At 49.4% G+C, this 22,535-nt stretch overlaps 1 protein-coding gene across 1 annotated transcript in view; it reads left to right on the top strand.

Annotated features, from left to right (window-relative positions):
• The window catches only part of SHANK3 (SH3 and multiple ankyrin repeat domains 3), a 255,468-nt gene that overhangs the window by 45,875 nt on the left and 187,058 nt on the right, over positions 1-22,535 (top strand). Inside the window, 5 exon segments of the mRNA XM_065749212.1 lie at positions 384-492; positions 9,565-9,716; positions 10,206-10,373; positions 11,916-12,032; positions 13,275-13,352. Coding sequence (XP_065605284.1) covers positions 384-492; positions 9,565-9,716; positions 10,206-10,373; positions 11,916-12,032; positions 13,275-13,352 — 624 coding nt within the window.

Raw genomic sequence — 22,535 nt, forward strand, 5'->3', positions numbered from 1 at the left:
TGTGTGACATGTGCCTGCCTTCATGGTGTGTGAGCAGGGGATCGTGGTGTGGGCAGGGGTGGTGGCTGGCAGCCCCAAGGCCTTCCATCCTTCCTTGGAGTGGTCCAGTGATGCTGACAAGGAGTGGCAGGAAGGGCCTTGTCCCACATAGACCTGTGGTGTGCCCTCGAACAGTACGTGTGCCATACAGGGTGTAGGATCTCATAGACCTGGGAATGAATATGTGCCCTGGCTACTCGTGGGTGCTGCCCCAACGTTGTGCTGGTTACCTTAGGTTCCCTGGATAAGGATATTATGAGATATTATCAGAGCCTCTGGTGGCTTCTTTCCTCATGTCAGGGTGTTAATGTGTTGTGTGTCTTCCTGGTGTGTCATGGCTGCAGGCAAACCTGAAGAAGTTCATGGAATATGTGCAAATGCTGAACGCGGAGAAGGTCTGCAGACTGCTGGAGAAAGGACTGGACCCCAACTTCCACGACCCAGATACTGGAGGTGAGATTGGCCTCTCCAGAGAGGGGGGAATGGCAGAGCAGGGCTGGGGGGGAAAGTGTCCAGGGGAGACATCTGGGCAGTGGTTCTTGGTGGGCATAGCAAATGATAGGTTGTCTGAAGGGGAAGGTTTGGAACAGAGGTATATATGTGAGCTGGATTTCTTAGTTTTGGATCTTGGAGGTTTTCGGAACACAGTTGTGGAAGGCGGTTGGCAGACGTTACTGGGTAGGGGGAGAAAGATGCATTGTCTGAGAATGTGACGCAAAATGAGACAGCTGTGGGGCTGTGCATCTTTCAGGTGGGATTCTGGGCAGGGGCAGTCTCTGGACTGGCGTGTTGTGGGAATGTGAAGTCTCTTTGTGAAGCAGTCAGAAGGCCACGAAAATCAAGTCTTGGCTTCTGGCTGCCTCAGCGTTGTGTTTTAATTTTTTCCCCACGTGGGGGAGGTCAGGGTTTGGGGTGCTGGATGTGGGGGTTTTCTGCAGGCTCCAGGGTGAAAGGAGCAAGAACCAAACTCCCACGTCTTTTCCTTGAGAACAGGGCCAGGAGGAAAAATCTGTCCCTGGTCTTGGCTGAGGGCTCTCGTGGTCTTATTCTGAGAGAGGAGCTGCTGCTTTAGTTATTTCTATTTTCAAGCAATGTTTTTTTTATTACCATTTAGTACAGAGTTGGACTTTTGTTTGTGAATGATGGGTGCATTCCCAAATCATGAGCAGCTGCCAATCTGGTGACTAATCTTCCGTGTTTCTGGTTCAGCTGGATTGCTCCTTAGGTTGAATCATAATATAGAATGGCCTGGGTTGAAAAGGACCTCAAAGATCATTTCATTTCAACCCCCCTGCTGTGGGCAGGGTCGCCAACCACCAGACCAGGGTGTGCAAAGCCACGTCCAGCCTTGCCTTGAATGCCTCCAGGGTGGTGCCTTGGGTTGGCTCTGGAGCTCTGGCTACCTCCACGCAAGCAGTTCTCGTGTGCCCAGATTGCTGTTCTGTGCTGCAATCAGCTGGCATGGCGTGGTGTTGGGCCCACTGTTAACCTCTCCAGTCCTCTCAGACAATGGGCTGTACCCAGACTGCCCCTTGGGGTGGCTCTTGACCTCTGCCAGCTTCTGGGCTGGAAAAGTAAAAGCTGACTCAGTCAAACTGACAAAACCACTCAAACTCAGCCAGCAATGTTTGTTTTGTTTAATTTACTCTGTCTGGTCCTGATGGATAGCTGCTCCTATGACAAATAAATCATTAGCAGCACACGAGTGTGATCGCTGTCTGCCTTGGAGCATTCCCAAGCAGATCAGCCCTATTTGGTTTTCGTTTTTGCCCAAGACCTTTCAGGTATTTTGAGGGACATTTCTTTAGAAGAAAGCCCTCTGCTCTTCTAAAGCTGACTGAGCTTTATGAAGTATATCATGCTGTAGAGTGCGGTGTGCTCAAGGAGGCCGTAGAATGGTTTGTTTTGGACGAGATCTTAAGGCCCATCCAGTTCCAACCTATTGCCATGGGCAGTGACACCTCCCACCAGGTCAGGCTGCTCAAAGCCCCATCAATGGAGCTGAAAAAGTTTTGGACCTGATGTTATTTCATAGAATCTTGGAATCACCAAGCTTGGAGAAGACCTCCAAGATCATCCAGTCCAACCGTCCACCTATCACCAATCCTCATCACTAAACCGTATCCCTCAGAACAACAGCTAAACATCTCTTGAACATAGAAGGTTGAAGGCTTATAGGAACAGGTTCACGTGTCCTGAGAAGAATCTGTTAAATACAGAATGAAAAACAAACAAATAAACAGCAAAGCACCTGATTCAAACAGTCATCTGATTCCAGCTCAGAACTGACAGCAAAGCTGGGTATTATGAGATCTGACAATAATGCTCGAGCAGAGGGAGTCTTGGACACCTGACTTGGAGCCCTAATTCTTGTGCAAAAACACACAATTGTTCCTTGCTTTGCAGTCTGTTTTGTGAATGTGAAAGAATGACACAAAATTGCTGTTCAGTATTCGTGTCTTTCTGGAATTCAAGAGCAGATGGAGCTGTTAACACCACCCGACCTGACCTCCTGCGTCTCAGGGGATCCTCATCACCCTGTGTGTATGTTCACTGAACACACTGAACAACGCCTAAACGTATTTTCCAGAAAGTCATCAATCCTGATTCAGGGAACAGAGGATCTGTGCCGTTCCTTTGGTGTTCGTTTAATCACCCTCGCTGTTTAAAATTTGTGTCTTATTTAAATTTTTATGCTTCAGCTTCCAGCTGTCATTACACTTTATCTTCTACTTTAAAAAGCACTTTAGTACCTGGTATGTTTTCACATTAATGTATTTATACATGGTAGCCTAATCAACATTTAATCTTCCTTCCCCTAATTAAAGAGAGGCCAAACTCCTTCGGCCTCCCATTTGAAGGAATTTTCTCCCATTTTCCCATCACTTCTGAGGCTCCCTTGTCACTGCTCTGTATCTAAGCTGGAAGGCAGACACGAGGTACGTTGCCTTGCAGTGCTCCCATGCAGTCCCTGCTGTGTGTGTCCTGTGGCAGCAGCCTCACTGGGGAGAGCCTGGGTGGCCGTGTGTTGCTGGGACAGGGCTCTGTGTCGCACCATGAAGCACAGCACACCACAAGAAGAGTTCCTTACTTGGGAGCTTTGCTGTGGTGGGGCTGGTTCTGTTCCCGTTGACTTCCACGTACTCCTTTCTGCTGCTGGAAGAAGCAAGGTGGAAGCATGCTGCTCCCTGCAGGGCTGCCAGCCCCTCCTCAGGAGCATCCTGCAAAGCTGTGACCACAGGGTGCAGGGCAGCGCATCTCCTCCCCCATGTGTCACGTTCACTGAGCTAAGGTGGATCCCACAGGATTGCCACGGCTTTTGCTTCTGGTTCTGGATTGCCCAGCCCTGATTGCTCTCTGTAATCTTCCCAGCTTTGTGTCACCTACAAATCTGATCAGAGATTTGCCTTTACTCAAGTTGAGCGACACACACGGTGGAGTCCAGCACCTCGGAGAGCCTCTTCATGGTTCCCCCGTGACCACTGTGGTTGCTTCTCCTCATGTGGATTTCAGTTCATCCAAAGGACATGGAGCTGACATTTCATGCTGCTTGTTTTCCACGCTGGGTAGGACTGTGCACAAATGCAGCTATCCGCATCAGTCAGACTGTAAGTTAGAAGGAAAGGGGTTATGAGTGAGCAGCAGCATGACCTATTTACTGTAAAACTTGATTGGTCAGTGTGAGCAACACGGGTGTTCTTCAATCCTGTGTTGGTTGAACTCCACATAGATTTCCCAGCATTTTTTTCCCAGATCAGTGTTATTTTTTCGGGCTTGTTGCTTCAAGGATCATCTTACTCACCCCTTTTTGTGTCTTGCCCCCCATGCTGCTATTCTTTTTGGATGTCCCAGTACTTCAAAACGTATTCCAATTTAACTTCGTTGCCCCAGAAGGATCTTCAGGGAGAAGTTAAGAAGGATGATATACCACGTTTTCTAGAAGTAAACAACTTCAGGCGCAGGTAGCTTATGCCAGAAATCCCATTTTGGTAATAGAAATGAAAAGAGCATTTCCTCAGCAGCAAAATTAACAATAAGGCATTGGTCATTTTGCTTTCTGTATTTATTAGCAATTATACACTCTCTGCCTATCGGATGGGCCTGGGGAATCGTTTGGTGTTATCTAGTTTAAACAACACCAACAAGACCCCTCCCCGATAGCTCTTTGCCACGCCAGATGTGATTTTCTTTACTTCTGTGTCATTTGTTCTCATTCTTGTCCTTCAGTTCCTGGTTTTCAGTTCACACCAACCACTGTCTGTTCTGTTGTGTCCTGTTGTTAGAGCTGGCATCGTAACTGCTGCTGTCTCTTCACTGCTGACCTGGAAGGGGCACACATTCTCCTCTTCAGTTTATGGAGTTGTATCCCTTCTTCAAGAACTCTTGGTCACCTTTTACTTCTTGATTTTAAGCTTCCCATGTTTCCTACAATAGATCTAATTTCCTTCGGTTGGTTCCCGTAGGAAGCATCAGATATTCCCCCGTCTGGTTGGGACTCCCATCTCCCCGTGCTGTTCCTTGCTGATTAAATAGCAGTCAAGCGTTCAGTAGATTTTTATTCATTATGCTGAGACCCAAAGAAGTGTTCCTTTATGATGGAGCAAAGCAGCACTTAGAGAGAAGCAATCAGTTTCCCATGTTCAGAAAAGGTAATGATTATTGCTTGTAGGTTGGGACGTTCAGCATTTGCTTTCAAGCTGAATTTGCCCTGGTAGCACAAGTGTTAATTTATTTAACTTGGTGATCAACACTTAGAGGTTAATGCGTTTCTTTTTCTTTAGTGATCTGTAATAAAGTCTCATGAAGGACCTTTACATTTGTTACTTCTGACCATAATCCACACAAACCCAAGGCCCTGTTCTGAATCACTGGTGGCCATATAGCAGACAATGGGATTTTAATGTAGGGCCTCCTTGCCCACCCAGCGTGTTCTCACTCTCGTAGCAGTCACGCATTCTCTTCGTATTCTAAAATGGTGTAATTGTCTGTAGGTTTCAGTAATGACAATTATTTCAGAATTCTTATTACCACTAAAAGCAGTCCACATCCTTTTTCCTGTTATCCAGTCTCCTCGTACTTCCAAATGAACACAGAGGAAGAAAAATCTTCCTCTCATTCTTTATCAAATGGGCTTAATTACTTCTGACACAGTGCATTTGTGCAGCGTTTCCCTCTTTGGAATTGTTTCTCTAGCGTTCTTGATTTAATGTCTTTCTAATTGTTCTACTTAAGTTACAGCCAAGATCATTATCTCACCTCACCGCGAAGTGCAGGTTGTTGACTGTGAAAATCCTCCAGCACAGGCCAGTGTTCCCTGAACCCAGCCTTCTCAGTTTTGCTCCCATCCTGTGCCTGGCGATTCCCTTCCAGCATTTTCTCCATGATGCCTTCTCCTGCTTATAGGTCCGAAAGGATCTCTGGGATGAGCTCATGAACTTCCCTGTCCGTCAGCTCTCTGGCAATGTCCTCATGTCCCATTACGCTCAAATCTCTGCACTTTAATTTCACAAACTCACCGAAGGACAGTGGTGGGCTGTCCTCGCCATTTCTGCTGAGACGTAACACAAACACACATGGCTGTGTGTAGAGCAGCGTGGTCTGGGTGCTTGTTCCTTCTCCAACAAAGGGCACATGGGCCCCTCTCAGCCGCTTCTGATCCATGCCTTCCATTTATCACCAATTCACATTTATTGTGCAGGACTGCTCCTTTCCCTTTGCAGGAGGGAAAGCATAGTGCATCCAACTTAACGTGGCTTTTCCGCTCATACAGTTGAAACAGATCCATGCCCGAGAAGAGGGAACCATATCCCGATGAAACTCCTGTTTGGCAGTCCTGCTTTCCTCCTAAGGAGTCTTCACAACTGACTTACTGACTAAACTGGAGTTTCCTAAGATTCTGGATGAAAGATGGAGAGGATGAGGGACACTGTGGCAGTGTGGGTGCAGCACAGTGGGTCGTGCGTTCCCATGACCATATCAGCAGGCAGTTGTGTTGGTGTGGTTTAGTTTGGTACTGCATGAGTGTAGGGTCTTGACAGAATAAAACAGTCCAGTGGGAAGGGACCCACAAAGACCACCAGCTCCAACTTCCTGACCAACTTCATTGTTATACCAGCGGATAAAGCATTTCTCTGAGAGCATTGCCCAAATGCCTTCTGAACTCTGACAGGCACAGGACATCACTCACCTCTCTGGGAAGCGTGTTACAGTGTCCGACCACCCTCATGTCCAGTGAACGCTTCCAAATGTCAGAACTGAGCCTCTCATGGCTCGGAGTTGTGTCATTCCCACCCATCCTACCATCGGCTGACTGGCATCTCCCTTTCTATTTCCCTCCTTGGGGGTCTCTGCTGCGTGGTCAGTGCTTTGCAGGTCTCTGGACAAAGTGGTCCTGAGCAACATGCTTTTAGGCCAAGATATTGTGGCCCTATTGCAGGAATTCTCCCAAAAGCTGGAGATCTCCTTACCACCAGTCTTCTCTCTGCTGGAACTGGTACGTGCCTGGCACTTCCTTCCTTTCCATGGTCCACCTCCTTCCTCAGGTGCTGCCCCTGAGTTCTGGCACTGTGCAGTGAAGTCTACCTCCTCCACCCCCCCTCTGGGTGCTGCCTTTCCCATTTTGCCCAGGCTCAGCAGTGAACATCCAGTGCTGTAGTGGGAAGTCTCGATGTTATTCACTCTGTGCATCTTGAGTTAAGTGCTGCTGCTGCATTTCTTTGTTACTTAGAGTTTCAATAGCTTGTCTGCTGTCAAGCCAAATGTCCCTTCTCCTAGATGCTTGAAAAACCCTGCTCTTTGAAAACCTTAGTCCTTTCTGTGTTGGGAATACTCCTATATTGAATTTTTAACGCAGAGCTTTCAGGTCTGTCAGCAAAATGTTGCTAACGTGGGCAGTGCTCCAACTAAGGTTTCAAGAGAAGGAACAAACAAATGGCCATATTTCCAGTGCTTGGTATTTAGCAAAGATAGTATTTATGCACTGCATCTTTTTCTATTTTTAATGTCTCATCTATCCCTTGTGAAATCACAGTAGTAAATCTATTCTTTTTTTAGTCAAAACAGCATTGCTCTTAGCTGTGCATTTTTATCCGTTGGGTCTCTGGGGTAAGTCTGCCAGAGATACTGCAAATAGTCCCCGACACCAAACGTTCCTCTCCGCGTGGCCAGGCCTTCAGAAGTTTGGGTAATTGCAAACACCATTCATTCAATGTCCTCCTACAAGAGCAGAGGGGGACCTGGACCTGCCAGGCTTCAGAAATTCCATCCTTCTGCAGCTGAAGCTTTCTTCTGGAGGGTTTGCAAAGGGACGTGGTTCCTTCCTCCCAGCACGAAGGCTGTTGAAAACTGCAGCATTGCTCTCTCAGTGACTTCACAGTATAAAACTGATTCACCCCTTCTCAGTTTCTGTAACTATTTTTTCCTTCACTGCTTGACCCTGGGAAAAGAATTTCCCAGCAGAAATTATTTATGGGTCATTATAGAGTCTCCTCCTATGGAGATATTCAAGGCCTGTCTGGATGCTGACCTGTGTGACCTGTCGCAGGGTGCCTGCTTTTAAAAAGGGGTTGAACTCGACAATCTCTTGAGATCCCTTCCAACCCCTGCAGTGCTGTGGATGTGTGGTTATCCGTGACCCTGCTTAACATACAGAAGTTATAACAGCCTTCTCAGTTTCCAGAAAGCAGAGGTTTCCTCTTGCTCTGAGCTGACTCATGTGAGGAAGAGAGGTGACATAACCTTGTCTGAGGTTTGATTTCTAGAAGCTCAGAAAGGGGATGGATCTGTGTTGTAGATGAGGAGGATGAGATAGTTTGCCATGTTCACCTGGACCACCAGAACTCCTGTGCTTGCTCTTAGTTTCTCTTCCCAGCACGCACTGAGCTTTCCCTTCCTGGGGCACACGACAGCCATGGTACAGGACCTTGCACTCAAGTGTACACCATTATGAAGTGGAGTCGGCCTCTGCTTTCAGTCATAGTGTTTGAATTTTGAGTGGTGCTGTGTGGAGCCAGGATCAGTGATCCCCATCTGGCACAGAGGAGTTTTCGTGCTTTTTGGAGCTGTGTACACCAACAGAGCAACAGATTTGCACCAGGGCTCTTGCTCCCACCTGCAAAGCAAATGCAGAAGGTGGCTGGGGGCCAGGGGAGTGCACTGGGGGAGCCCTTCCACTGCCTGCCCCATAGATTCATGGATTCATAGATACATTAGGTTGGAAAGGACCTGCAAGATCATCTAGTCCAACCATCCTCCTATCACCACCCCTACCCACTGAGCTACTAAATCCAATCCCTCAGCACCTCATCTAAACACTTCTTGAACAGCACTAGGGACGGTGCCTCACCCCCCTCCCTAGGCAGGCCATCCCAGTGCCTGACCACTCTTTCAGAGACAAAATGTTTCCTCAGGTCTCATCTAAATCTTCCCCGGCGCAACTTGTGGCCATTCCCTCTCGTCCTGTCATTATTTATCAGGGAGAAGAGGCTCCAGTTGTACCCCCAAGTGGAGCAAGTCCTTATGCTTTGGGTGCTCTCCGGACTTGGGATGATGTGTTGGTCAGGGCTGGAACTTGCAGTCACCAGGCTTGTTGCTTTGTGCTCTGTGCATGACAGGCCAGGACAGTTAGCAGTGAGAGGGGTGCTGAATGGAGGCAGTCCATGTCTGGGGCTTGCTGCTGCTGATGCAGTGGGGTGAGGACTGGCTGCAGGACAGCGGTGTGTGGAAGGGCTCAGGACAGCTCCATGGATGCTGGCGATGATGCTGTGGTGTAGAGCTGCGCACCTCACTCCACAACAGCAGTCTTTCTCCTCACCTTATTACAGAGCAAAACGGAACATCTTTTACACTTTGTTCTTCTCTTACCCTTTGCATAAATGCTGTACCCAGAAGTGTCCTTTCCTGCACTGCCAGAGGGACACTGAGGCCCTGGAGCGTGTCCAGAGAGGGGCAGCGGAGCTGTGGGGGTCTGCAGCACAGTGCTGTGGGGAGTGGGATGGGGCAGTGCGGAGCAGAGGGGCTCAGGGAGAGCTCAGCGCTCTCTGCCACTGCTGAAAGGAGCACAGAGCGAAGTAGGGCTCGGTCTCTATCCCCAGGGAACGGCGATAGGACGAGAGGGGATGGGCTGACGGAGCGCTGCGGAGGGTCAGCTTGGAGATGGGGAACAATCTGTGCTCCAAAGAGCGCTCAGCACTGGCACAGCTGCCCAGGGCAGTGGGGAGTCCCCGTCCGTGGGGGTGTCCCAGGGCCGTGGGGATGTGGCACGTGGGGACACGGCCAGTGGGCACGGTGGGACGGGTTGGAGTAGGATTGGTGATTTTAGGGATCTTTGCCAACCTCAGTGAGTCTTTGACTCTATGATTCTACGCACAGTGTTGGAGAAGATCAGCTGGTGTCCAGCTGGTACAGGAGCTGACAGGGCTGTGTGCAGCTCCCTTGTCAGCAGTGGTAGCTCCATGCGGGGCTGGATTTGGGCAGGAGATGTGGCAGCGCTCACGGTTCTCACTTCTGTTTCTCGGGGCTCTGCAGAGTGTCCCCTGACGGCGGCGGCTCAGCTGGAGCTCAGCACTGAGATGATCAAAGCTCTGCGGAATGGGGGAGCACACCTGGACTTCCGGACACGGGAGGGAATGACAGCGCTTCACAAGGCCGTGCGGTGCCGCAACCACGCGGCGCTGCTGGTGAGTCCCTCGTCCCAGTGCTGCTGAGTCCCTCGTCCCAGTGCTGCTGAGTCCCTCGTCCCAGTGCTGCTGAGTCCCACATCCCAGTGCTGGTGAGTCCCACGTCCCAGTGCTGGTGAGTCCCACGTCCCAGTGCTGGTAAGTCCTAGAACCCAGACCTCATGTCACTGCCCGTCCTGTAGTTGTAGGCCCCCAGCATCGCTCCCGTGCTCCTGGCAGGGAGCACAGTGTGTGACAGAGATGTGGCACTGATGAGCTGAGCCTGGGAAGAGAGGGATGAGCACTGCTGTGCCATGACAGCAGCACTGGCCCCTTGGGGGTTGGTTGTCCCCACATGTGGGGGTTGTTTCTCCATCCCTGGAGATGTTCAAGAATGGTGGGGACGTGGCACTAGGGGACCTGGCTACTGGGCTTAGTGAGGATGGATTGGGGTTGGAGTTGATGATCTTAGAGGTCTTTTGCAATGTTAATGGTTCTATGATTTTGCAGACGCTGCTGGACTTGGGGGCCTCCCCAGACTACAAGGACAGCCGGGGGCTGACACCACTGTACCACAGTGCCATGGTAGGAGGGGATCCCTACTGCTGCGAGCTGCTGCTGCATGACTATGCTCGGCTGGGCTGTGTGGATGAGAACGGCTGGCAGGAGATCCACCAGGTGAGGAGGATGTGGCAAGGTGGATGTGCTGGTGGGTGGTGGGGCTGCGTGGCCAGGAGGAGCTGTGTTCCTGCTCAGAGGTTTGCACGTTGGATCCAGATCTGCCCCACTGTAGGCCTCGCACGTGGGCTGCCTCGTGCTGACCTCAGGCTGTAGCGTTTGGGATCCTCCCCAGACCACAGGTGTCACAGGGCAGCACTTTGGGATCTTGGGCCAATGCCTGAGGTGTCCTGGGTACAAAACCAGAGTCTTACCTGCCCCTGTGTGGCATATATTTAAGTGGATGTGGCACAGGACTCAGAACCATAGAATCACCAAGGTTGGAAAAGACTTCCAAGATCACCCAGTCCAACTGTCTAACTATCACCAGTATTTCCACTACACCACATCCCTCAGTATGACACCTGGACAATTCTTGAACACTTCCAGGGGCGACAGCTTCACCATCTCCCTGGGCAGCCCATCTGGCACCCAACCACTCTTTTGGAGAGGAAATTTTTCCTTATGTCCAACCTGAATATGTCATTTGTAGAGCACAAACCCTCTTTTTCCACTCGAAAGTATATGAGTGGGAGGCCCAAAGCTGCTTTTTTTGTCACCAAAAGCCTCCTTCTTTCAACCAGGTTGGGGTTGGATTTCATTATCTTGAAGGTCTTTTCCAGCTGAAAGGATTCCGTGTTTCTCAGGCGTGGTGATGAGCGAGGGATGTATTTCTCCAGTAAGGTAGGGCTTATAGCAGCCTGGTGAAGGGATACTATATGGGAAACTATTGAATCACAGCCTGAACCACTGATTGATCTCCTGAGTAGAGCACTGAGTCAGCCACGGGAGCACAGGTGAAAGTGATTCACCTGTGTGACCGGAAGGGGCGGAGCCTGGCTCCACCTCTCCCAGACCTTATTTAAGGGCCGACTGCTACTGGGGAAGGATCTCTTTCTAGAGATTGCTCCTTTTGGCCTTTTTCCACTGTGAGCCTGGGACACAGGTGAGTATTCCATCTCTTTTTGATTACGCCCTTCCACTGTGGTGATCTTTCTAGTTACGTATCCTGACTACAATACTACTTTGAACTGTTTGTTCTGTTAACTGTACAGACATAATCAGATTAGTTTTTGGTTGAATGTCAGATTGCAATATTCCATTTGAAAACTGGGAGGTAATCTTTTTATGTTGACTGAAAACAGAAAAGTACTGAAGAACTAATGCTTTTTCAGCAATCCTGAAACCAATTGTCCGTCTCCGTTCTCAGAGTGCTGCTGTGTATCACAGTACCTGGCAGAGGCTGACAGGAGATCTGGGAAGGGACTGTTCATATGGGAATGCAGGGACAGGATGAAGGGAAATAGCTTTAAACTTAAAGCAGCCCCTCCATCAGTGCTGCAGGGCACCCCCACCCCAATGGGATGTCTCAGCCTCCTGTTCCAGCCTCATACAACCTTTCCAGCATGGGTGAACCCAGAAGAGGGGGGATAATTCTACAAGGATTATCATCTTCCTCCTGCTTCCTCATTCCATTTCTCTTTTTTTTCCTCCTTGTTGCAGGCATGTCGCTATGGCCACGTTCAGCACCTGGAGCATCTTCTGTTCTATGGCGCTGACATGACTGCGCAGAACGCCTCAGGAAACACTGCTCTTCACATCTGTGCTCTCTATAACCAGGTACTCTATGTGACTAGGGCACAAGGATGAGGAAAGCACAGACAATGGCCAGCCTGCCTGAGGGCACAGCACTGGGCTGAAGCACCTCCTCAGGGCTGTCACTGTTCCAGGCCTAAGCAAAGTCCTTCTGCATTCTCCCCACCCTCTGTCCCAGGGCCAGGTGTTGCTGGTAGCACTAGTCTGATTTTGGATTTCTTAGGATTCATTGTTTATTCCAGGATATTTTTGCCAATTTACCACCTGACTTGTTTCGTAGTTGTCCCTCTGGTTCCTATTGCTTCTACACATCACATGTAGCATGCCCCCATTGCTGGTGGGGAGGGGCAGTTTGCCTGCCTGGAGAGCATTCGTTTGGCCCAGGTGCCCTCATTCCTCATTGAGGAGAGCACCTGCCTCAGGTGGGGCTTTTTAGGCAGGGCTTGCAGTTCATGTTCTTTGGGTGCCAGCCCTAGCACAATAGCACCTCGTGTCTTATTACCAGTCCCTGAAGCATGAAGAGTGCTACTCCTACAATGCAGAGTGATATTTCTGGTTTATTTTCTGTGTGGCCACTGGCCTCAGTTCAGGAGAAATCATAGGTGGTTGTGGTGGTGGAGCCCTTGCTGACCCTACACACCCACTGATCTCTTTCCAGGATGTAGAGATCAGTATCTAAGTGCTTCTCCTGTGGGTTTGTTCCTTCCTAGAGGTTTTACACTGTGTGTACTGGTTTCACTGTAAAGAGATTTGTTTCTGAGGCGTCAAACTTTAAGAATTGAATGCTGTTTTGATTTACGGTGTGGGATGGCAGATAGAAATTGACTTGTGGCTTTTTTAGGGGGTGGGTGTGCTCTGCTCACTTAGGAGTCTTGTACATGGGTGCCTGCCCCCTGGGCTGCTGAGGAGTCCAGGGGCCCGTAAGTGGGCATTAACAGCCTAGGAGCACAGAGCAGTCACAACAAAAGCAAGAAAAGGCTTTAGGAAATAGCAGTACATGGGGTGGTTGCTGTGCCTCACGGCTGTGTTTTTGGGATGAATTATGGGCATTACTGTGACGGCAGCACACTGCATCTCACACAGATGGTGGCTTGGGCAGTTCAGTGCTGGAGATGAACAGCTCGTGGGTTCTCAGCATCCTTATGCATCCCTCGCTCTTACCAAAGGAGGCTTTCTGAGCTCCAAGAAATGAGATGGTTTGTTTCTTTGTTGTCGCTCTTGTCGTCTATAGTGCTGCTCAGTCTTTCTTCCTTTTCTCCTTTCCAGGAGAGCTGCGCTCGGGTTCTCCTCTTCCGTGGTGCAAGCAAAGAGATTCGCAACTACAACAGCCAGACGGCCTTCCAGGTGAGGCAGTCAGCTGGGGTCCATCCTGCAGAGCCCTGTGGGGTCCCAACAAGTGGCAGGGCATCCTCTGGCACGATCCTGTGTGTGGGCTGAAGCTTCTGGAACAAACCTGTTCGTTCAGGTTGCCTGTTGTAGTGCTAGCCTACTCGGTGAAGCAGGAGGGAGGAAAGTGCTGTCTGTGGGAAGGGCTGTGAGACTGTTACTGTGGTGGGAGACTGAAAGAGCTTCACTTGTCTACCCTGTGTGTAATGGAGGTGGAAAGCAAGAGTTCCTGCCGTCAATAGAAGTGTTGCAGTAAGTGTTAGAGAGGGAGCAAAATCCTCAGGAATGAAGGATGGTTTTGATGCACGTAAGCCTGCTGTTAATAAAGTGGAAGTTAGAAGGCCTCCAGCCCCAGCTGGAGTGGAACTGGGGATCAGCCCTCCCAGAAATCTGCTGGGTTGTGCAGGTGGGGAAGGGGGATGTGGTCAATCGACTCCTCCTGCAGCTTTTGAGTCCAGAATAGCCACTGCCTGCACATATCTGCATGCAGCATAGCTCTGTGATGCGAGAGGGCTCTCCCCATTGCCATGGGCTTTGCCTTTCTTCTGAAAAGTCTTTGAACTTAAAATAGCCATTCTGTCCGTGCTCTCACTGAAGTGCAGTTGCTGCCCTGAGGAGATTTCAGAACTGCTGGGACTATGTCCAGCTAGCACTAATCTTCAGATGTCCCTTGAGAGCAGAGTGTCTCTCAGCATCTTGCTCAGGTACTAGCTTGGGCAGCTGCAGTTGAGCTCTGTGGACGTTTTCACCTTAGAAATGCTTTTTCTCCTTTTTTTCCAGTGTGATTTATGTAGGCCCTAGGCCATCAAGTCTCGAGTGTGACCTTGACAACAGTGTCACGCAGTCCCTGTGAGCAGCAGTGGCCGTGTTACAGATGCAGTTGCTCTTGTTGCATGTGGTCCCACTGTTGCTGGAGGAGCACTGTGTCCCCGGAGCAGAGTGCAGGCTGAGCTGTGTTCTGCCCATTCTGGCATTGTGACGTGGCTGTGGAAGGGTGCTGTGTTCTTTCATTTAAATATGAAGTGTGTTTTAGTACGATCTCAATGAGCAGTCTCGAGAAGAGCATGTACAACTTTCACGTGTGCTTTCCACAATTGTGTGTGTGAATTACTCATGGCTGTTAGAGACACCAGTATTAATTACACACGCTTGCTAGAGACACCCGTTATTAAGCTCCTGCATGCGTGGACCTAAAAATGCTTACATAGTTCCAGGAAGTTATTGCACAGCTTGAATTCTTAGGAGGGATTTTTGTATCAAGACTGAGGCCGTGTTGCTTACATGCTGGCTAGGAGAAGAAAGGGCCTGGAAGGTCAAACAGTGCTCTGTACAGACTGGGCTCATGCAGGTGGAGGCAGTGGGGCTGCACTGGGGCTGTGGCTCTACGAGGAGCTTTGCTTCTGGGAACTGATTGCTCATCCACTTAGTGTGAAAATATTTATTTCCAGGGAAGGACTTCTTCCAGGAAACTGTTGCCTACCTGTTGAAGGAGTTGAACTTTTGCCTTATCTCCACCTTTTGATTCCAACCTTTTTGCTTTGGGCATTTGCAAGATATGGAGGTGGTGAGTGGAGAGAGCAAATGGCTGCAGTTCTGATTTGCACACATCCTGCAGAGCCCTAGTGAGCCCTGATGAGGGAAAAGCAGTGTTTGCCTTTCTTTTTGAAGTAGTGTGACTAATTGGAAGTTTCTGTTCCGGAGAATGAAAGCTGTGTTTGGTAATCCAATCGGTTTGTTTACTGGCAGAAGCATAACCTGATCCGAACCTGAATGTGATCCCAGCGTTACATGCTCCCATCAGCTCCAGGCTTTCAAAGAGATGCTCTCTGCCTCTGCCTACATTGCTTGCTTGAGATTGCAGCATCTTGTTAAGTCACTGCCCGTTGCAAAGGCTGGCACTTTCTCCGTGCATTGTCTTTGTGTAGCCATGGTAATGGGTGTTACCTCTCTCTGACTGCATTTCAGTGCAGCAGAGGAAACCAAGCTTGCTTTAGGCAGTGTGTGCTGGCCAGAGAGGGTCTGTGGCTGCTGGGAGCTCATGTAAAGACCTCTGCTTCTGCAGAGCTATTGAGTCAGTTTACTGCACGTACCTCGTGTTAATTTCCTTGTTACCATTAATCAGGTAGCTTGGTGTCGGTGACCTGAGATGACTTGAGATAGCTTCTAAACCCTCTAAATTTCTCAGTGCTGCAATCTCTCTGGTCCTCTTCCACTGGTGGACACTCTCCATGCTGGAGTGGTGGGGCAGGAGTGCAGGGAGCACTGTCCCCTCCCTGCGGCAGCTGTGGGCTTTGGAGGGGGGTGTGGGGGCTGTGGATGAGGGCTGAGCAGCACCTCCTGGTGCTACAGGACGTGGTCTGGACATAACAATGTGCTGTCAGCATGACTGTGGATGACACCTCTGTGACCACTCTGACATGAATCACCCAACGATCTTTTTCCCCACCTAGCTGTCCAGTCATCCACACTGTCATATCCTAATTACACGGAGATGAGACAGGAGAAGGGATTGTCTGTCTGTCTGCTCCATGTCCTTGGAGCTACCTGCTGCTTCTGTACCTCCTTATCAGAGCTTGGACCATCTGTACCACTTCTGTCACCCAGCAGTCTGCTTTGTGGTGCGGGGTTGGAGAGCTGCTGCCCCCACAAGCACTCTGCTCTCCTCCATGTAGTGATTTCCCTTTAAAGAGCAGGAGGATCCCGATCTGCTTCTGCTCAGCAGCTGTGCAAAGCTTTTTGTTTCTACCACCTATGCCTGTGTGTCTGTTTTCCCCGTGGGTTCATCAGTCCCAGCAGTTTGGAGGTGATTGCAGTGAGCTGTAGGTAAGACCCTGCCAAGCTGTGTTAAGTCCTGGGGTTTCTTATTATCTGAATGGTTGCTGCCTGTGCCTCAGGTCTTGCTTTCCTTTTGCTCCTTGCTTTCCAAATGCCTCATGGAAGTATTTTATTTCTCAGGAGTCCAGAGTTCAGCTGGGATTAAGGTGTCACATACTGGCAAGCTTTCTGTTTTAAACTTCTGGGTTTTTTTTTTTTTTCAGCTTTCATTTCATAGAAGTAGTTTTTCCCTTTGCCCTTACACCTCTTAAAGTGGAAGTTCATGTTCTCATGGAGAGCTTTCCCATTGGAGATGCCAGCAGGATGCTCCATGCAGGGGAACAATTTCTGTTTTGGTAACAGCCCTGCCCTCCAGTTTCCTCTCCCAAACCTCACAGCTCTAATGTGCAGTGTGATCTCAATGTCAAGGTGGGTCTTCCTTATCTGGGGAGTTCTGGAGGTTACTTCTGCTGCCCTGTAATGTTTCTAGGTGATCCACCGATCAACCATCTCTCCATAATGGCCATGACGAACCTGGCCATAGGGAAGCATTGTCAGGTTCTGAGTGACTTCAGAGTTGCTTGTGGAGTATCTTCCCCTCTGATCGTTCTCATGTGGACACGTGGAACGTGCCCCCTGCCTTTTCCAGGGGCTGTATTACTGCATCACCTCAGAGCTGTGGTGTTGGCTGAGCAGCTTGCAGCTGGTGCATGTGTGAAGCTTTCTGTAGCAGGGCTGCAGCTGCCTCAGTGTCACTCGTAGCACAAGTGTGCTGCAGTTAGCTGCAGTTCCTCGAGCAACCCTGCCTGTATGCTGCTTACTGTGTACTGGACTATCTCGGAGCTGTCTGAGGCACTGACCTCCTCCTTCTCCCAGGATCTGCAATGGCACTGTGCCTTTGTGCTCCAGCTCAGAAGGAGAGGTACGGTGTGGTTGGAGATGAGTTTGATCTTCCGTGGTAGTCCAAAGGGAAACTATCCCATCTGTCAGCACGAGGATGTTTCTAGTTCACATCTGTTTTTGTACATGTTGTCAAGGATCAGTCATCATTGTGCATGTAGTTTTCCAGCCCTCCACCCCCAGCAGTAATGGAATATACCTCACTCTACCTGAGCCTTGCCCTCTGGAGGCTCTCTCCCTGTCAGCTGCTTTGCTTGGCCAAGTGGTGGCCTTTTCCTCATCTCCTCCCAACATTCTGGTGCCCATGCAGTGGGCTGCCCTGTCAGATGGTCCAGCACTGTTGTGCCCAAGTGCTGCCTGTGATTCCAAGCTAAGAGAGGTCATCTGTAGAGCATCACTTGGATCCATGGAGCATTCATTTGTCTTCATGTGACTTCCACTCTGAGGTGGACACTGCAAAACTACTGAAGCTGTGTGAGCTTGCTGTACTGAGGCACCTTTTACAGCTCATGAAGGTGGTAATGAGAACCTACCTGAAAGTGAACTCTGCACTGGAAGTTTTCATTATCGAGGAATACCAAGTTTCCTAATGACCAGTAAGTGTCAATTTTTGTGCAAGTTTTTGTCCTTGTGCTACTGTGGTTGGATTGCTTCACGTGTGGGCTTTTCATACACTGAGGATAGAAACAGCACAAGCAGTTGCTTCGAGCTTCTCATTTCACTGAAATATAACCATCGGGGCTGCTTCTTATCTGTCAAAAAGTTGTCTGTCCTTTTGATAGCTGTGTTTTTGTGTTGCTTTCTTCTTCCTTCTCCTCAGGCTAAATTCTTCTAAGCAGGATCCTTTTCTGGGGGGGAAGTTGAGTAACATTTACGGGTAAACACAGTTCCTTGTTATGAGCAGCACAGGCATTGTTGATGCAGAGCTGCTTTGGCTGTGGTGTGCTCAGTCACTTGTGCTAACACCAGAGCCTCTCAGCTGTCAGCACTGACCTTGACCACAGAGCTGAAGCATAAGACAGAGGTTTTAACTCCACTATCAGTGTTTTGGACAAACGTTTGGCTTGATGTTAGGAAATCACCCCCCAAATTGGGGGGATGTGTGTGGAGATTGCACCCCTGCGGAGCAGACATGTGCTCAGCATTGGCTGAGTTGTGATGTTCTGATATTCCTGTGCAGGGGATGTTCTGGGCAGCACAGGGGGTTGGCAGCAGCTTCTCACATGCCTCCATTGGTGGGCAGCCATGGTCCCATCTAGCTGTGGTGGTGTGGTACAGCAGGAGGTGAGCAGGCTCTTGGATGTGTCCAGCAAGGAATAGGAGGTGCCTCCACTCCTCCGTTGGAAGTGAGGTGAGGTCCAGCCCTCTTGGCTCAGGCAAACCCTGGTGGTGTCCCTCTCATGATGCCAGCTGTTAATGAGGAGACCCCCCCAGCCATAGGTGGGCTTCATAGGGTCAATCAACCCTCTTAGATTCTGGTGGTCCCGCTGGCTGTCTGCCTACCTTGTCCTCCCCCTTCCAAACTGTCCCTACCCTCTTCTGTGATGAAGATGCTATGGGACACCATGCTGTGAAAGCTCCCTGAGTTCAGATGTTTCCTGTGCTCCCTTTGTTTGGTGTTGCCACCCACAGGAGGAGGCCATGGACAGACAGAACAGAGAATGTAGGAGGGCATCTGTGTGCTCCTCTGCCTCCCCAGGACCAGCTGTCTGAACTTCTGACTGAGACCTTCTGTGCAGTCTCTGTGCTTCCTTGTCCTCACTGTTGGAAAGCTTTTCCTGTCATCTAACCCAAATCTTTTCTTTTGAATTTCAAGCCCATTGCTTTTCCGTGGCTGTTGAGAGCAGATTTTTTTGTCCTTGCTACAGCTGCCTTCTCTCTGCCATTACGGCCTCACCACCCCTTTCCCACCTGATATTCTGTTCTCTGGGCTAAGTATCCCAGCACATGCAGGTTTTCCTGCAGAGCCCTTGGAAGCGTAATCTGATCATTGCTATTGATTTACTGCGGGTTCTCCCCACATCACTTATTTCATTCAGATCCCCAGAGCAGCCTGTTCCAGCTGACACTCCACCTGCTCTGCACAGAGCAGTGATTACATTGCACATGCTGGATATGAGGCTGCTGACTGTAAGTCATGGCAGAGCACTCCTTTTCTGCCACAGCGTGACTTAGTGGGCTCATGTTCAGTGTGTGATCCTGTGCTCCTCTGCTTCTTTCCAGCAGAGCCCCTGCTGCTGTCTCGTGCTGTGTCCCAGCACCCAGAGGTCCTGCTGCTGAGGAGTCTTTGTGTTGTGCACCAGGTTCCCCTGCTGCAACTTGTGCTCATTGCCTCCTGTCCTTTCTCTGTGCCTCAGAAGTGTCTGACTCCACTTTCTGCAATCCTTGTGCATTAGTAGCAATTATGCTTGTCTCTACTGAACAAAGTTGATTTGTTTTCCTCTCCTCTATATATTTCTTGAGCTTTGAATGATTGTTTTGGTTCCAGTCCTCTAATGATCTTGTGCCTGCTCTCATAGAATCACCAAAGTTAGTGAAGATCTCCAAGATCATCCAGTCCCAGGTTGGTCTCACCTAGGAATTCAGCAAGAATACTCTGCGCTCCTCCAGCCAGGCTGCCCATGAAAACTGGGAATGGGGTCCACTTACACCCATGTAGTGTGTGTCTGTAGCTTGGTGGCAAGTCAGGAATTAGTTTTTCTGATGGTTTCTGCATCCAGTCGGCAGGAGTCTCACCTTCTAGATTCAAAGTTTGAGAACGTCTCATCAGAGCACCATAATTTTTGCAGGAGACAGCGATGTGATATCTTTCATTTCTCTGCTCTTCACAAAGCCTGGCCTGTTTCACTCTCATCAGAGTAGTGTGGGCCCCTTATGCTAGGTTTGCTCTTTGTGGTTGGTTTTCTGTTTGCAGAGTTCTCATCTTCTAGTCTGGAACAACACAGGTGTATGGGAACTGCTGAATCATGGCCTGAACCACTGATTGGTCACCTGAGGTGAGCCCTGAGTCAGCCACAGGGGCACAGGTGAAGGTGATATACCTGTGTGATTGGGAGGGGTGGAGCCTGGCTGCATCTCTCCCAGACCCCATTTAAGGGCTGACCACCGCCCAGGAAGGGTCTCTTCTTGGGGATCCCTCCTGCGTGGAGTCCACAGCGAGCCTTATCATCCTAAAGGTGAGCCACCCTCTTTTGCTTGCTATGTGTGTACCATCTATATAGACCTACTGAAATATACCATCTTCCATCTACTATTTTTGAGTACCATCCTTGGGGATTATTTACCCTACAACAGAATGAAGCAGATTGCTTCATCTCTAGTGCTGTGTTCCTTGGTGAAGCCCATGGTATCATCATTCCTTGCTCAGGCATTGAGGCCCTTTGGGGATTATGGAGTTAACTCCCAGTGCTGAAGGTTTCTCCCACAGGTGTTGGCACTGTGACTCTCTCCTGCTCTGTAGATCTCGGAGGTGACTCCTGGATGGATCACCAAACCAGGTGCATCGTGCCCCAAGTGCCATGTGGTGGTGTACCAGGTCCAGCTGGTTTCCCAATTGTGAATCGAAAATGGAAGCGTGAAGGCAGTGCTCCCCCAGCTCTGACAATGCTGCAGCTTTCCCCTTTCCTGTCTTGATGGGGCACTCCATCCATCCCACAGTGCTTTCCTGCATCCTACCCCTTCTGTGCACACCTTGCTTGTTATCTCTCACTTCATGACTCGACCTTTCTCTGCCACTTCTGCATCTGTCACACACATAATGGGGCATCAGAACCCGGTAATGCTCAGAACGATCCGCCTCAAGCCCTTAAAGATTTACACTTGGATGCAAACTTAACATATCATTTGCCTCAGCTTTCAGCACAATACAAACAGGTTGTTAGATGCGTTTTCTTCAAAGATTTGTATTTTGTTGCTTTAAAATAGACATTGCAGTCTGAACTCTGCAATTTGCAGTCATGTTGCCCAGGCAACAGAATTTTCTCAAACTGAGTGGTTTTGTTGAAAAATGCCTTCAGTTAACTGTGATTTGTCTAATTTAACTTAAATTGCTGCTGACAGTGTTTGGACTTCTAACGAACCAATGACATCATGTCTTGTGATGCTACAGGAAGTAATGTCTCGTTCTGCTTATGTGAATGATAAGCACTGGTGCTGAGCGGACTTGGGAAGAAATTACAGAGCTGTGAACTCTTGCAAGCCTGCTGCTCCTCAATGTGTGTAAAGCACAAGAGCAGTGGCTGCTGTTGGATGCATTTTACAGAGTTAATACAACCATCAATTTCAGCTGTTGCAGTGTATGGTTAACAGATGTATAGTTAAGAGAATTAACAGTTCCTATAGTATTTGTATAGGTAACAGAATAAACAGTTCAAAGTAGTATGGCAGTCAGGGTGTATAACTAGGAAGATTACCATGGTGGAAGAGAATAACTGAAAAATAGATGGAGTGCTCACCTGTGTCCCACGCTCACAGTGGAAAAACTCCAAAGGGAGCAATCCCCAGAAAGAGATCCTTCTCCAGGGGTGAGCAGCCCTTAAATGGAGTCTATAGGAGAGATGGAGCCAGGCTCCGCCCCTTCTGGCCACACAGGTGCACTGCCTTCACCTGTGCTCCATGGCTGACTCAGTGCTCACCTCAGGTGATCTGTCAGTGGTTCAGGCCACAATTCAACAGCTCCCATACATGCAGGAACATTGGTAATGTTTTGTTATTAATGTGCTCTGTATTTTCTTGTCATCGCTATTGGCGGTACCTCATCCTTCTCCCCATCAAGCACTCAGGTTGTAGGGGCTGTGGGTCTGTAGCAGTGTGCAGGGCCTGCTGATCCTGCTCTCCAGCTCTCCTGTAGTGCAAATGATAAAATAACTGTGAAGGTGCAGAGTTCCAGTTGGTGCTTGGTGGGGTTGTTCAAGCTGCCATGTGTTTTGTCATGGAGCACAATGTGTCTTCCTCACACTCTCTGCCTTTGCTGTCTGAGTGGGAAAATGGCATTTTTCTTTGTGCATTCCAAAGTGCTTTCCTCAAAGGTTAACGTAACTGATTAAGATGTGGACCCTTTGAGCGATTGATTATATCTGGTTGGGATCTTTGCCTTTCATGATAGTGTAGTAACCCAACTTCCTTCCCATACTTCTAATACTCAAAGTTAAAACTCTCTTCCAGTGCAGGTGTCAGGAGTGTGGCTTGCGTGGAAAAAGTTATTGATTCGTATTGATGAACCCACATCTCTTGGGCTCAGCCTAAAGGCATCACCACAGAGAAAGATAAGTGTGCTGTATCGCACATCCTCACACGTGAGTGCCTCAGATGGAGGCCCAGGCACTGCGTTCTCTATCTGCTCTGAGTATTTGCCAGATCTGCTGCTCCGTGCTCAGCTGCGTGCAACCTAAGCAGCTTTTCTCACTGCTCGCCTGTGCTGAGGGAATC

The sequence above is a fragment of the Cyrtonyx montezumae genome, unplaced genomic scaffold, assembly GCF_038088225.1.
Source record: "Cyrtonyx montezumae isolate F1298 unplaced genomic scaffold, pur_monq_1.0 scaffold_59, whole genome shotgun sequence".
NCBI classification, from domain to species: Eukaryota; Metazoa; Chordata; class Aves; order Galliformes; family Odontophoridae; genus Cyrtonyx; species Cyrtonyx montezumae.